Here is a 17,650-nt window from a genome sequence, read left to right on the forward strand (position 1 = left end):
TAAACCACATTGGTATGATGATAGCAAATAAAAGCATTATTGGAAAAAACGTGCACATGAACAAGAGCCATCAAGCCCATAGAACAAAGACGACAAGAAGCATGCACAATTTCATATTTGTCTTGAAACAATTGGAGAAGTGCTGATATAAATATTATTTCGCAAACTGAAAAATGTTCTTAGCTGTGATTTAAAAATATGAAGCTCTTAACAATGATTTTAATGCATGTATACTGTTAGACTTCTGTATTTTCTAATATTTAAGAGGCATTATCTGTTATTTTGGAGAATTTTTGTTAAATGTTTGCCACGGTCAAAAAATGGATTTCCTTTAAACTTTCATATTTGATGGACCTTGACCTGAAACAAGCACACATGAAATAAATTTGGGAAAAATATCCCCGTTGCCATGGTAACAGCCAAATTTTCATTTTAGGCCTATTTTCACAATTTTGCATTTTTCAGCAGTCAATTTGTCAAGTTTTGAAGCCAGTGTTACTAATATACACAATATATATATACTGTTTTCTTTGTAAGGTATGAATAGGTCGAACCTTAGATGCCGCATTGAAAGTATAAAAATAATCACCAGATGTCAGGGTGGGTTATACCATTTATTTGAAATCGGGGTGTTTTTCAATTTTTTCAAAGTATGAAAATATACCAACTTTGTATAGCTCATAAACCATATGGTAGTGCTCCGATTTCAACATCGACCACAGCATGTTGAGATGATACATTGGTCTTATGAAAAAGTTACATTTGAGCTTGGGGAAAACACATCTGTATATACAGTGTTGCCAGACATTTTCCTATTTTTCGAAATTCAACACAAATCTCACCTTAAGTTAAATGATGTGAAAATGAAACATCATCCTTTCAAGGAACATTTATTAGAAAGAGTTTTTATTCATATCAAATTTGATCAGTTATAATGGTCAGTGTTGTTCTAAACCACATGGGTGTTGCCATAATTGGGGTTTTATTGTGATTTGTGGATATTTTCAACTTTTTAAAAGTTATAAAAATACCAAAATGCATTTCTATAATAAAGAAAGAAACATCGACCTCGTCATGTTGAGATGATACATTGGCCTTATGAAAAGTTAATTTGATCGGGGGGTAAAACATCAGTTTATACAGTGTTGCCAGATATTTTCCTATTTTTTCAAAATTCAACACAAGTCTCGCCCTAAGTTAAAAGATATGAAAATGAAATTTCACCTTCATATGGAACATATCTTTTTAGAAAGAAAGTTAATTTCATATTCAATTTGATCATCTGGGATGGTCAGTGTTATTTTAAGCCATATGGGTGTTGCCATAGCTGGCGTTTAATATGACAATATTTAGATATTTCCAGCTTTTTACAAGTCTTAAAAATAGTACACACCTTTAAAATTATTGAATGAACGCAATATTAAGGTTAAAAATTAACCTAAGAACACTTAGTATGTGAATTTAAATTTTAAATTTGAGTTCGGAAAATATTTCCTTCTATACAGTATTGCCAGATATTATCACATAATTCAAAATTCAACATATGTTGAGCTTTTTTCAGCTTTTTTTTCAGCTTTTTCAGCTATTTTTCAGTCTTAAAAATGCCAAAATACAATGGCATACATTCCTAAAATAAAGATGTGAAAATGAAACATCGACCTCATCATGCTGAGATGATACATCGGTCTTATGAAAAATTTACATTTGAGCTTGGGGAAAAACATCTGTTTATACAGTGTTGCCAGATATTTTCCTATTTTTTTCAAAATTCAGCACTAGTTTCACCTTAGGTTGAAAATGAAAGTTTATTAGAAAGAAATTTACTTTCATATTAAATTTGATCAGTTGTATAAATGGTCAGTGTTGTTCCAAACCACATGGGTGTTGCCATAATTAGGGTTGAATAGCGAGATGTGGTTATTTTGAACTTTTTACAAGTTTTAAAAATACCAAATTACCATGGTATGCATTCCTTAAAAAATATGTGGAAGTGAAACATCAACTTCATCATGTTGAAATGATACATATTTGGTCTTATGAAACATTTACACTTAAGCTTGGGGAAAACATATGTTTATACAGTGTTGCCAGATATTTTCCTATTTTTTCGAAATTTAACACAAGTCTCACCTAAAGTTAAATGATGCGAAAATGAAACTTCACCTTCACAAGGAGAGTTTATTAAAATGAAATTTACTTTCATATTAAATTTGATCAGTTGTATAAATGGTCAGTGTTGTTCCAATCCACATGGGTGTTGCCATAATTAGGGTTTAATAGTGAGATGTCGATATTTTTATAAGTCATAAGGGTTCAAATAGCGACGTTTTCACATATTTTGTGGACCTGAGAGCACATCAGACATATATTGAAATTTGCGATATAATACAAATTTTATGGCAATGATTAAAAATTGATATTTTGAAATTTAACAGATCTCAAAAGTAAATTGTATAAATCTAGTGATATGTACTTAAAGTGTATGTAGCTGGAATGAAAAGCTGTCCATATGAAAATTTGACCTTTCGTATTGAAAGGTCAAATTTTTCAATTAACATTAATTAATTGATTGGTGGTCGGCTTTTCATCCCAGCTACATACACTTTAAGTACACATCATTAGATTTATTAAATTAACTGTAATATGTCAAAAAATTAAAAAAAATCAATATGCATAATTTACCCTAAAATTTTTATTGTATCGCGAATTAAAAAAAATCAAAATTATTTTATATCAGAAGGACATTCCTCGTATTCAAAATGCAATTTGGTATGTCTGATGTGCTCTCAGGTCCGACAAAAATACTGTGCAAAGGTGGGTGACCAACCCTTAAAATACAACACAGAAAACATCAAACATGTATACTTTAAAATATACATAAAAGACATAATGTTTATACCAATATACACATACTAGCTAGGCTAAAATAAATTAAAATAACATAAGATTGTTACATTGCAAAAAGATGCATATAAGAGTAAGATAATGTTTAAATTACGCCTACCCCATATTATTAAAGCACACATCCCAACTATACTTGCAAAAAAGATATGGGGAAGAAATGGGCAAAAAACTATATAGATCCAGCAAATGTTTCGAAAGATATGAGAATACAGCTCAACTGATCATACTTTTCCTACATTCGACCTTGCATGATTTTTGAGTTGACACAGTCATGAAAATAACTATAGATATTTGACAGACAATTAGTAGCCCAGTTCTGAACCTTTTCATTGATCATTCATAACAATAGGTATCTGATGGATCAGTGAAGATAAGAAGGGATTATAATATATCCGTAACCTTGATATTATAGTACATCTCGAGGAAAAAGTGCAATTGACATGTTTTCATTTTATGTTTCAAATATCCCGCGCATGAAAATTGAGTATTTAACCCAAAATGGAAAATGGAACAATTTATTGGAAATCTATTTTAACAGATTTTTTGACATCTTTTTCTGCACTGTATTATACCTAAATTAAGAAATTTGATAAATATTCAAAGAAAATATAGGTCATCCAAAAAATGTTGATTTTTACACATTTTGGGGCAAAAAAGGAAAAATAAGCAAAAGTATCAAAATCTGCTTTAACAACTTCATTCATCAAGTCATAACAAAGGGCCTACATGCTTAATTTCTAATAAAATATTGAAATTGTGAAAATATAGGTATTTATTGATTTTCATGTTTTTTCTTGTAAATATGCTAATAATATGCAAATTATGAAATTGCAAAATAAAGTTTCTACATAGCATACATCTTTCAAGTGTGATGTTCAAAATGACAGACATCAAAAAGAGATTCGATGAAATGTAAAGGTGTAGTAACAATTTTGGCATGGACTGTCTGGTTAGGAAAAGTACGGTAAGTTGAGCTGTAGTCAAAGACAATAACGCACAGAACCTTTTCACAGCCAGACAAATTAATGTCCAGTTACCTTTCCTGAGAGGAGCTCGCAGGAGAGTCGAAAGTATGAAGAAGAAATGACCAGTGAAATGTTGCATGATATTGTTGCTAATTCTCTGTCATTCAAGCATCCCTGCTCATTGATGACATGAATTTGTATGAGCTTGTAAAAGGAAGCAACTAAAATTAAGCTTTCAAGAATGAAGGAAATATATATGAACACTTTTGCAGATACTTGCAGAGTTAAAGCAAAATAAAAAATCACCAAATGTTGCGAAGTCGTCTGAGGAAATATCCGTTTCAAGTAGAAAAAGAGGTCTACTGGGCACAGTATACCTATGACATGACGCCGGAGGGGGTTCTCCCTGGTTAAAGGTATACGGGGATGTGCCACGGTTTTGGGCGTACCTTAGCAAATTTGGTATGTCGATTGGTGGGTTTGCAGTGGAGACAATACACCAAATTGGGTGCATTAAGGCAAAAGTGCCCATAAAAGCGCCAAATTAGGACAAATGTGTGTGCTTTTTGGGTGTTTTTTGTGAAAAATTGAAATACTATAGCTGTAACTTTAATAAGGTGTCATTTTAAAATTGAAAATGTATCCACATTTCACTATTAACTCCATTTATAGTGGCATCATCTATGTGGTTTATTCATGGCAGCGATTTAAACAATATAAATCCGAAAGTGAGACATACATTGAATTTTGAATATATGTGATAATAACTGGCAATACTGTATAGAAGTAAATATTTAAATTCACATACTAAGTGTTCTTAGGGTAATTTTTAACCTTAATATTGCGTTCATTCCACAATAATTTTAAGGATGTGTACTATTTTTAAGACTTGTAAAAAGCTGGAAATATCTAAATTGTCATATTAAATGCCAGCTATGGCAACACCCATATGGCTTAGAAATAACACTGACCATCCCAGATGATCAAATTGAATATGAAATTAACTTTCTTTCTAAAAAGATATGTTCCGTATGAAGGTGAAGTTTCATTTTCATATCTTTTAACTTAGGGCGAGACTTGTGTTGAATTTTGAAAAAATAGGAAAATATCTGGCAACACTGTATAAACTGATGTTTTACCCCCCACCCCCAAATCAAAATAACTTTTTCATAATGCCAATGTATTATCTCAACATGACGAGGTCGATGTTTCTTTCTTTGTTATAGAAATGCAAGTTGGTATTTTTATGACTTGTAAAAAGTTGAAAATATCCACACCTCACAATTAAACCCCAATTATGGCAACACCCATGTGATTTATCTGGCAACACTGTATAAACTGATGTCTTACCCCGCCCCCAGATCAAAATAACTTTTTCATAAGGCCAATATATCATCTCAACATGACGAGGTCGATGTTTCTTTCTTTATTATAGAAATGCATTTTGGTATGACTTGTAAAAAGTTGAAAATATCCACAAATCACAATTAAACCCCAATTATGGCAACACCCATGTGGCTTAGAACAACACTGACCATTATAACTGATCAAATTTGATATGAATAAAAACTCTCTTTCTAATAAATGTTCCTTGAAAGGATGATGTTTCATTTTCACATCATTTAACTTAAGGTGAGATTTGTGTTGAATTTCGAAAAATAGGAAAATGTCTGGCAACACTGTATATACAGATGTGTTTTCCCCAAGCTCAAATGTAACTTTTTCATAAGACCAATGTATCATCTCAACATGCTGTGGTCGATGTTGAAATCGGAACACTACCATATGGTTTATGAGCTATACAAAGTTGGTATATTTTCATACTTTGAAAAAATTGAAAAACACCCCTATTTCAAATAAATGGTATAACCCACCCTGACATCTGGTGATTATTTTTATACTTTCATTGCGGCATCTAAGGTTTGACCTATTCATACCTTATAAAGAAAAAATCATATTTATAATGTGTATATTAGTAACACTGGCTTCAAAACTTGACAATTTGACTGCTGAAAATTGTAAAAATAGGCCTAAAATTGAAATTTGCCTGTTACCATGGCAACGGGGATATTTTTCCGAAATTTATCCCATGTGTGTTAGTTTGAGGTCAAGGTCCATCAAATATGAAAGTATAAAGAAAATCTATTTTTGACCGTGGCAATTATATTCTCAAAAATAACAGATAGTTCCTCTTAAAACTCAATCAATTAGTGATGTTTTTGTCGAAATTAACTACTTCTAGGAACCTCATACAATCATTTTAATTTTAACACTAGTTTATTTTCTAATTTTTAAAATGCAATCAATTAGTGACATTTCTGTCGAAACTGGTGACTTCGCATTAGCTTATTAAATCAACAGTTCACATTTAAAACTCCTTCATTCAAGCAAACGGGTGTAGTTTTAAATAATGACTTCTAAACGCAACCTTTGCATTAAGCTTAGCAAATATTTTAAACTGCTGCGGTTTGGTAGTTCACAGCATCTTGCAAATGGTAGTGAGCTTTGGCAAAAAATGCATTGATCATTAATAGCGAGTGTGTAGAAGAATTCAAATATCACAGAAAGCTTCCTTCCAAGTCAAGCCGGTAACTGTAAAATTACATTGCTGGCATATTTGGATCTTTTCTTCTTCTTTTTTAAATCATGACATGATCATCATAATTAATATATAATATGTTATTATTATTATCATTATTATTATCATTTTTACTTTCAGGAATATTGGCAGTCGCAAGATGACGAATATAACGTTGTATTCATTAAGACCTATGATCAACGTGAAATGGTGACGTTGTACAACGATGTGGCCTTTGACGATATCAAGTAAGTATCGTATCATAAAACCCGCGAATTTTAAATATTTTCTCCAGAAATCTTCCTCTGTTTGGTTTCCTTCCGTTTTCTTTATTTTGAATCTTTGGAAAAAATCAACAAATGAAGAGGTTTGTTGGAAATAAACATCAACGGTAGATTTAAAACTGGTCAAAAACACTTACTTTTTGAACCAACTATTTCAGAGAAACCATTCTCCGTCATCAGCACTGTAATGCTGTTGGTAGATTGACTCACGACTGATGATTCTCCGGTGTTTCTATATGTTGACAATGTCCTTTTTGTCGTTTGTGATGGACATTTTCTGCACAAAGAAAAAAAACAAGAGATCAGCCCCACCCTAATACGGACGGGCCGAAAACTTTCTGGAATATATGATTCTCTTTTAGAAACACCATCACAAAAGACAAAAAGGGCATTGTCAACATCTAGAAACACTGGCGAATGATCAGTCAGTCTACCAACAGCATTACACCGCTGATGACGGAGAATGGTTTCTCTGAAATATTCGGTTCAAAAAATGAAGGTTGTTGACCGGTTTGAAATCTACCTTTAGATTCTGATATGAAGGGCGATTGATGAACGTTTGGCTCTACTTATTTGTTTAAATTTTTATTATAAAAGCGCTAATAGTTTGCGATTGAGTAATCGAATGAATGTCGTCCTGAGGTTAAATAGCAAAGCGATTCACTCCGAACTTGAATTGGGTTGACCATGATGTGATACTCTGTAAGAGCTAAAGTGTATTGTGTTGACTAGTCTCTACTGCCACAGTTTTATGTTTGTTTTGTCAAAATCAGGGTTCCTAATTGATTATGTTTTACATCGATACAATGCCTGCCACATGTTCGTCAATTGCCACAGGTCATAATCATTGAATTAAACTATTTTATACTTTTATATAAGGAGGAAATAATTGTTAACACTCTATGTTCATTTAGCACTTTAATGAAACGTGATAAGGTCAACGAAGTTGCTAAGATCGCTTACAATGGTTTCTAAATTTAGGTGGATTGATTTTTGTGACAAAACCCGCCACAGATCAGTCACAAGTTGAACTATATAATACAAACAAAATTTTATCGTATTGTTCGTCAACGAATGCGACATATCGAGGGTTGAGAGCCAGAAAGCCTCAAATCAACTCAAATCACTTGTTCCCATAAAATGAGCATAAAGTCGCCATGACACTATAGAAGATACAGTGCATTAATCATGACAAAATTCAATGAAAAACAAAAAACATTGTGGAGGAAATATTGGTTTTTGAAGACCAAAGCAAGGAGCCAACTTCTTGGTCATTTTGTGACAGCTGGTCATAGTGAGTTACAGCTTTCTGGTTCTGAACCAACGATATAGGGCAGGGCCTATTATACCCGTATATTGCCTGTGTCTATAGGTATAAACAAAGCAGTTCTCTGGAGCGTTGTGTCCGCTAGGAGGAATATATAACTACGCAATATGGTTTGGAAATTAAGGCATTCTAAAAAGACACCCAGGCAAAATACCAACCTTTGAAATCTTATTGAATAGTGGGAATGAATTCTACCCCTGATTCATGTTAACTGATACATAGTTGATGTTTCATTTTCATTCAATTACTAGTGGCTATACTTTTGGCAATGTCAATGCTAGTGATTCATCAATTAAAAACAAAGCATGACTTTGGTTTGTAATTGATATCGGTATTTTGTTGCTGTCCTTCATACTATCTGCAATCTTAAGGAACAAAATATCGTTTGATTCATGGTTTTATGAAGTAACAATGGAATATACCTTACAGAGCTACATTTATGCATGTGGAAAATGGTCAAAGGCATTATGAAACGTTTTTGGTAGAGCTATAGTTTGAGTATTGGTAAGAGTTAACCTTTTTGATAGGTTATATCCCGGGGGTTATATGTTCTAGAATGTTAACATCACGCGTTTTGTCGCTTTTCAAGAAGGTCCTGCCAATGAACTTGAGATTATTCAATCATTTATCTATGTTACGGTACATTGACTTCTGGTATAAGTTGTACAAAAGTACAAGACACAATTCATAATGGAATGTGCTTAGTGGGTTATGTATCACTTCGAGGGGAATACATGCCTTGTTAACCAAATTCTAACCTGTACTTTAAGTTTGCCATTTACACAGCCCTTTAGAGGTTGGTATCCTGGAGGTATTTTGATGTAACTTCATTGCATCACATGTCTCCGATTCAAATCAATATCTTGCCTCAAGTGGCCATTCTTTATTTTATTGTCTCATCTTATTTCATTCTTATTTAACCTGGGTGAATCTCTCAATGTACTGGTACTGTTAGCTATATAGTTCCTTTGTGTTATAGTTGTTTGCTATGTAAACTCCTTTGTGGTTGTGTTTTCAATGTAATGTAAATCCAACTTATTATCAAATAATAATTAATGATAGCTAATGATTAGACATGATTTTAACGGACCTCAACAAGGCGACCATAAAAAGGTACCTGAACCTGCCATGACTATTAAACTATACATTAAGGATAACAGTATGTCAGTATTAACGTTATTCCCTTTTCTTACCGTTCCTTTTCACCTTGTTTTTATTGAACTTCAAGGGAAAACAAAAATACCGTTCAAACACTAGGCTATACAACCCAGCAAACACAAAACCGTTTTAAAAACGTTTTAAATAAGTTATAGTTTGGTTTTTGGTGTAGGTAAAAACGTTTTAATAACATTAAAATGTCGGGTTATATAAAGGTCATGAAAACGTTTTGTATGAAAACACACTACAACAATATTTTCAAAATGTTTTCAAAATGCTAATTGTAAACTATTTTTGCAAACATTTTTGCCAAATGTTTTGTCAACACTTAAATAACATTATGTTAAAATATTTGCACCCAGGAAACACAGAAATGTTCTTAAAATGTTGCTTTCAAAACGTTTTAATAACGTTTAAATGTCGGGTTATATAAAGGTCATGAAAACGTTTTTAAAACGTTATTGCCAATATTTTGGGCAAACAATTTTCGCAAAATATTTTTTCAACCCCAAAATAACATTCTGTTTAGAATGTTTGGGATCAAGATTTCAAAAATGTTTGTGGAATTTTAATAATACATTTTTATACCCTTTATATAACCCGACATTTAAACGTTTTCTGTAAAACATTTTGTGTTTGCTGGGCAGTAGATTATCAAAAATGTTTTTTAATGTTATGAAAACGTTTTATACTCTTAATATACTCTTTATATAACCCGACATTTAAACGTTTTCTGACAACCTTTTATAACCTTTTGCGAATGATGTCGAAAACGTTTTGTGTTTGCTGGGAAGGCCATACCAGGCGTACGGAATTTTTGGCGTTTCATAATATTAATATGTGTGTAAATAAATGAAACACTCACACACTTTTTGGTGCTACGCTTTGCCATGTTAATGTTCTTACTATAAGCTATATGGACGCACTTTTTAAATAATATTTACACAAAATTGCCAAACAATATTTTTTATACCATTATGTGTTCCTGAAGAACATGTTTGTAATATTAATTTAATGACACGTGAATAGCCAAGCAAAATTGACAAGCGATTTGATAGTGGTCAATTTTATGGCTCGTTATAATTTTGTTTCATCAACTATATAAATGGTTTGAAACACTATTAATATAAAACGGTCATAATTGCCATTGGTGCCACATTTACTTTATAGCTATTTTCATTAACTCCTAACTGTGTCAAATTTTGAACGCACACTTCGTAATGTTCACCTTCTGTTAAAGAAAACAGCACGACATTTACATGATAGCACGGATATACAGGCTGTATTGAAATGATTGGTACCCATCTGTATGAATATTTTTTTGATTGAAAAGCCATTGAATTTAATTATCTACATATGACCAGAATTTATAGTTATATACATTTCATATTAATTATTTACAGATATAAGGTGGCTCTTAGGTTGCATACTAGTATGTCAGTCTTGTCCATAGTCACTGGGGAGTGATTGGTACCAATTATTAGATATAGCCGGTGTGTCCTAAAATATTAAACTGCTGCATTTAGAAGTCCTTGTTCGTATTACAGTTAGGTTTATCAAAAGTTGTTGTTGTTGTTGTTGTTGTTGTTGTTGTTGTTGTTGTTGTTGTTGTCGTTGTTGTTACTAACATAAAGTTGATAATGGTATACAAAATAGGAAGCTTTATATCAACATCCACAGTTGTTTGATGTGATCATTTATTAATTTTTCTAAAAACACTATAATGTTCAATTCTAGACCTGGACAATACCAACATTCATCACATATAGCTATTTTTAACATAAATTCTCGTTTTTATATCAAATTTATTCACATTTTGTGATGATTTTTATTCTACCAACTGTACATTTGTGTGCAAATTGAGGGCGGTATTTACATTAAAATCAGCCAAATAATAAGTTATTCCTTGAATGAAAATTTCTTTGCCATTTCCTATTTTTTTCTAATATTCTAATGTCATTTTACAAGTGTCAACCCCTTCTAATGATGCAAACAAGATTTTTGATAAATAGCGCCACCATTGTTCACTTTATCTTTAAAATGACTGCAGTTTATACGCCATCAAACGTTGTTGTCATCTCTATTTATCCCGATTTTCCCACAGAGCATACAAGGAACAGAACATGACGACCAATGTATGGACAGTGAACACAGGATGGTTCTTCTCATTGTTTTGGTGCGCGGGTAGTGCCTCAGTAACGAGTTCATCTTGTCAAAGATTGCAGCATATTGAACAACCTTATTGGCAATTAGTAAGTAAAAAATCCTGTTGCACATTTATGGGGTACCACAAGGATCAATGCGAGGTCCGTAGTGTTAAAATAGTTTATTCCCATGGTCCATAAACAAATTTTTAATTATTATCATAAATTAGTATGATACCAATAACCACTTATCCATGTGTGTTTATGATGGGTACTTGTAAGTAATGGGTTAAACATCAAACAGAGGATGAACGATTCATTATAACCTTAGGAAAAAAGCAATAAGTAAGCAATTACTTTGCGAGAAAAAATCCTTTATTTATTTTGGTATCATTAATTTCTGCCGATAATATCCGTTTGTATTGCAACCATGAACCTTTGTGAACCAAGACCCATTTCATCAAGTAAATATTAACACCTCGACAATTAATTTGCTTTTCTCATCAGTGCATAGCTAGGGCAGTGCTATCTTTGGCAAGTAATTAAATACCATGTTTTCTGCACAAATGATATTGCCATTCAATAACATATAGCAGCACGGGAATCTCCCCATGCCGGAGAAGATTGCTTACACTCTCATACATACATAACGTATTTTTTTCGTATTGCAATCTTAAATAACTAGGTATTATATTTGTGCTTTCACCTTTAAAATCAAGGAGTATTTCGTGATCCTAGCATCCTCTTTTTTATGACGTTTTTCAGTAGATATCCACGAAAAAAGCTTATTCCCAAAATTCATTCACTTGATTCCTTACTTGATGCATGATCATGTGTATTACACTGCTCCGTAAACAATGTGTTGTAATTTCGTTCTGGTATGCCAGAAAGAAATTCAAATTTCACGATATCTTTGCTAAACGAATTAATCTGCAAGAAATATTTTGTACATAAACATTATGTAGAGGCTTCCAGTGATATTAAAATCTAAACATTTTTGAGAAAAGTTGGCGGATGATGCTGTGGATCACGAAATGCCCTTTTAAGCAACATGCAAGACACTGGTTATTGCTTCTCTACTCCTTCTAAGATAACATGTGCAATGTCCTTATTCAAGGCTTAAGATCGTCGTAATTTGACTCAAAGTAAGAAATGAGCTTGATCAATTAATATTGCAGGCTATCTAAACCTTCGAATATTTTAATGTTCAATCTGTATCTATTTTCGTCGTTGTGTGTGTTTGGCAACTGTGTGTAGGGGTGCGTTTGTGATTACCTGCACATGAGGACACACATTTGTATAGACAAATCACAAACGTGTGTATGTACACTCCCCTCTGTACTAACGTGAACATCGTGGTCATGGTGGTTGTATGCGTGGCGGGTGTTTCGGCGTATGGAGGTGTTGTTGGATGGGGGGAATGCGTGGATGGGGCGTGTGAGGAGGGCTGCAACAGAGGCTTGGGGGTGGGTGTGTATGTGTTTAAGGGTGCGCCATCAGTTAGCCTTATAAAGATATGGCTCATTACTAATATGCTTGTCTTTCTTTGTCTTTCATCAGAGTCCAGCTCATTACCTAATAGTATGGATATTATTCGATGCCGTGTCTTTCATATGGGTTCTTATTATTTTTGTTATACAAATTAGGTATGTATATGTTTGCATGTGATATTTAACGGGGAAAAGTAGATACTTTTATATTGGTCATTTCAAGTGGATTTAACGGGTTTGGAAGAGGCGGGCAGGTATTTCAAAAACACCCAAAACAGGATGCAGAACAATGATTTTAATGTGTAGTCCTACATAGATATAATATTCAAGTCAAATAAGGACTAGTGACCACAAGATGACCTGAAAAGGCATATGACTACACTGCGATGTCTTACCAGTAACTAATGTGGTCAGGCGCAATAGCAATATTTATTTTATTTTAATAGTTAACTCTTCAATTTATTTTAAAAACGTGAGTGTATCAAAATATTTTCATGACCAGGTATCTAATCATCGTGATATTTTGAGGTCACGTTTTAACAATCGAGTGATTTATATCAGAATTCACCTGCTTTAATAAAAATAGCTTCTAATTTTTGCGATGCTATTTCTTTAAATTAATCGTTTATTAAGCTGTTTTGGAGATGATGGATTTATGTAATTAATAAATTATTTTAAGGACAGGTTGAATTATAATACAGATTGGAGAAAACTACTGGAACATGTGCGTTAATTGCGTCCATGTAGTGTACTAAGCGTGTACACAGTGTAAGACGCGTGTATACTTTCTTCTGTACCGCGCGCGCTATGTGCGAGTGTGTTTATCGCGGTGCCTCTAGCGTTCACAGTGTTCCAGTTTCGCCAAAAATACTTAATTTGATTATTGTACGACCGGTTAAGCAAATACACCTGACACAACATGTTTACTCTCTCAAAAAAGAAAGAAAAACAAGAAAATTTAATAACATCAATAAATATTATAAAACGTTTTGTCCAAATAAACTTAAGTAATACGACAAGTAAAAGGTCTTTAACTGCATATTGGTAAAAAAAAGGACACATTTTTTTTTCAGGAAGCTTTGTGAGAAGTCTAGTTAGGTCGAACACTTTTTATTTGATTTTTCATGACAGTTGCTTCGTTTGTATTGAAGAAATATGTTCGTGATACAAAAGACACAATTATATTATATATTTCCAAATTTAAAGAGTGACCATATTCTGTGTCAAATAAGCGTTTGATTATGTTTGATTGTATAATGAAATTTGACTGTTCAGTGCCAGAAGTGGGTTAGTGCAATAGCTGCCTTGTGAACATTTAGTAATTTACACACAGTATATTATACTCATTAACACATGGCAACTACACATGGCAGCTATTGCACTAATACCCACTTCAGGCACTGACAAGTCGAATTATTCTGACTATTATACAATTAGACGAAATGGCTATTCCAGTTGAAATCCATACACTTTGGAAGACATGACATCATAGAGGATGTGGATTCCAAATGGCCTCACCCATTCAGATAACCTGATTGAAAGGGGTGTTTTGATTTCATCTAGCCAAATCTAAGACAAATCTAAGTATATTATGCGTGTAAACATTGTATTTCTGATCTATGGGAACAAAATTTGCTATGTATGACAAGGTTAGTTTGATAACTATCAACCTATAATTATAACAATCCGGGATAACAATGACCTATTAAATTAGTTTTCTATGGATAATCCAATAGGTTTTATTGGTGTACTTTTGCCGTTGACCTTGAAATGCAAAAAGCTAAGAAATGTATAATATCATTATCATTTTTTGAATTATGAAGTCTATAAATTTGAATCTCATGCGGGCCTGAATATGTAATTCTTGCTTCACAATTACGAGGTTGTAATTTACTTTTCACCAGAAGTTGATTCTGCGCTTCCATTGTTTACATGATATTTTTTTCCTTTTCAGTCGAAAACACAAAGGAAAACGATACCAAAATGAAGAACCTCCAGAGAGATATAACTATAGACAATTCATGGCTCTGGAAGACATGAATCATGCACAGAATGGAGTTGTACTATAGAAACCTGTTAATTGGACTTTGGGTACTATAGAAACATTATGGAGTTGCACTATTGAGGCATATTCAGTTGCATACTACGTGCCTATGGAATTAAATTATAGGAGCCAGTGGAGTTGTATTATAGGAGCCCATGATTTGCCCTATAACCCGGGCCCTATAAGAGCCTATGGAGTTGTGCTATAGGAAACTGTGGCGTTGGGAGCATATAGAGTTGCACAGTTGGTGCCTATGGAATCAAATTATAGGAGCTAGTGGTGTTGTATTATAGAAGCCTATGGAGCTGTAATATGTGTACTATATGAGCATATGGACTTGCCCTATAAGAACCTATGGAGTTGTACTATTGGAAATTATGGAGTTAATAACATATATAAAGTTGCACTATATGCAGATATGAAATTAAATTATAGGAGCCAGTGGATTGTACATGTATTATAGGAGCCTACAGAGTGGTAATATTTGTATTTTATGAGCCTGTGGCTTGCCCTATAAGAGCATATGGAGTTGTACAACAGAAATCTATGGACTTTCACTATAGGATTATGTACTTATGGAATTAACCCATATAATCATATGGAGTTGTCTAAGAGTCTGTGGAGTTGTATTGTGTGCGCTATATGAGCCTGTAGACTTACCATATAAGAACATTATGTAGCTGGACTATAGAAGCCTATGGACTTGCATAGTAGGTGCCTATGGAATTACATTTATAGGAGCCAGCAAAGCTGTACAACAGGTGCCTATGGATTGTAATAATGTACATAGGAACATATGAGTTGCCCTATGAGAGTATCTGCATTATAAGGATTAATGGATTTGTGCAATAGGAGGCAGTTTACTATAGGCACCTATAGAACTTGTGGGCTGTAGTTTAGGAGCCTATGGAGTTGATCTATAGGCGCCTATGGATTTGTACTATATGAGCCATTTTTGAAATATCCATTATTGTTTATGATTAACAAGATTGAAATGGAATTAGTGCAAAATATTGATCCTGTAACCTGTGTGAATATAAGGCCTAATATTAGTGACACTTTTGGTGTCACCTTAGTGTGTTGTTTCTGAGGTATATAAACTTTATTTTAAAGTAATATATCCTGTTACACGAGGTTTTGTGTAACAGACAGAAAAGACCGTAGCTACATCTGAAGATAAAAGATATAGGGTCTGCTGTATCTATGGCCGATTGTGTCATTACGCAGAGGATGTCGAATATTTTATACAGGAGACGAATTAAAAAATATTTATAATAATTTGTGATGTACATATTATGAATGTGAACTTATTGAAGGATATTAAGTAGGTGGGACATCCCTTTAGGGCCGATAGAGGCATCGGCGCACCAGTGGGAAACACTTTAATCGGGGATCCAACAAACCAAAAAGGTTCAAAACACAGTATTTGGGAAGAATTTGTGAAGTGCCGGGTCTCTTGTAATTGTAATCGTTCGTTGTTTTCCCCTCCCTGAACTTTACTCTGACACCAGGGGTGCGCCTTTTTACGAATAAATCAATCAATGTCCAATTAAAATCGTCCTCATTGGCACCGGTGCGCCGATAGCTTTATCGGCACTAATTGGATTACCCGCCAAGAGAATTGCACCAGATTATATAGTTTTGTGTGATTCCATCATTGTCTCAAATCAAACCAACTAATTTGTATTTTGGAAGAAAAGGAACCTTCATCATGTATTTATTACACTTTGAGATAAATGTGTGAACAGATGTGAAAATAACGTGTATAGAAATTGTTTGAAACTTCCTGCATTTATCCTGCACAAACATCGTGCCGCTCAATTCTAATCAATTGCCAATTTTGCAACTACCGTATTGGTCCGAGTATAGTCCCACCCGTTTTTTATGTGAAAATTTTTCACAATTGTCCCTGGACCTAGACCTAGATGCTAGGATTATTCATGGTTGACCTAAAAAAAAAAAAATTCAAGATATTTTGTATTTTTAATATGAAAATTGATACTTTGTTTTCATGTCATACTCTATTAATGATTATAAAATGCATTCAAATTCAATGCATTTTGAAATCATTAATAGAGTATGACATGAATACAATTTATCAATTTTCATATTAAAAATACAAAATATCTTGATTTTTTTTATGTCAACTACGAATGATCCTAGCATCTAGGTCTAGGTCCAGGGACACTCCAAAACCGAAAAAAAAAAAAAAAAAAATATATATATTTTTTTTTTTTATTTTCTGAAATTTTTCGGAAAATGGGGGTGGGACTATACTCGAACGTGGGACTATACTCGGACGAATACGGTACTTGTGTGTGATTTAAGGTGGTACTACACCCCTTCATAAATTTGTGACTATTTTTGCATTTTTCTCAAAAAAATAACACACTGGTAACAAAAGCTATGTATCTTATAGGGACAAGAAATCCAGTTCCCAAACTGAAATTTCAATGACTCAATACAAGCGGTACGGTATTTATGATAAGAAAAGAGGTACCACTAGAATGTACCTCATTTCTTAACATATGAATAATGAACCACTTGTCTTGAATCACTGAAATTTCAGTGAAGTAATTGGATTCCTTGCCCCTTTAATATTCATAACTTTTGTTACCAGCGAGTAGTTATTTTTTGAGAAAAATGCAAAATTAGTCACACAATTTATCAGGGGGTGTAGTACCACCTTAATAGCAGTGACTGAAGACCCTTACCAAAATATCACATATTTTGGAGAAAATAGCAAAAAACAACAT

General features: G+C 33.2%; 1 protein-coding gene across 2 annotated transcripts in view; it reads left to right on the plus strand.

The window, feature by feature from the left end:
* The window catches only part of LOC140170141 (glycerophosphodiester phosphodiesterase domain-containing protein 5-like), a 126,791-nt gene extending 109,940 nt beyond the window's left edge, over positions 1 to 16,851 (plus strand). For both annotated transcript variants that reach the window (XM_072193461.1, XM_072193462.1), the window contains exons 12-15: positions 6,589 to 6,695; positions 11,321 to 11,468; positions 12,921 to 13,006; positions 14,805 to 16,851. In XM_072193461.1, coding sequence (XP_072049562.1) covers positions 6,589 to 6,695; positions 11,321 to 11,468; positions 12,921 to 13,006; positions 14,805 to 14,919 — 456 coding nt within the window. In that variant the 3' untranslated portion in view covers positions 14,920 to 16,851. The remainder of the gene's footprint in view (positions 1 to 6,588; positions 6,696 to 11,320; positions 11,469 to 12,920; positions 13,007 to 14,804) is intronic.
* The last annotated feature ends 799 nt before the right edge of the window (positions 16,852 to 17,650 follow it).

The sequence above is a fragment of the Amphiura filiformis genome, chromosome 14 (assembly GCF_039555335.1).
Source record: "Amphiura filiformis chromosome 14, Afil_fr2py, whole genome shotgun sequence".
Taxonomy (NCBI): Eukaryota; Metazoa; Echinodermata; class Ophiuroidea; order Amphilepidida; family Amphiuridae; genus Amphiura; species Amphiura filiformis.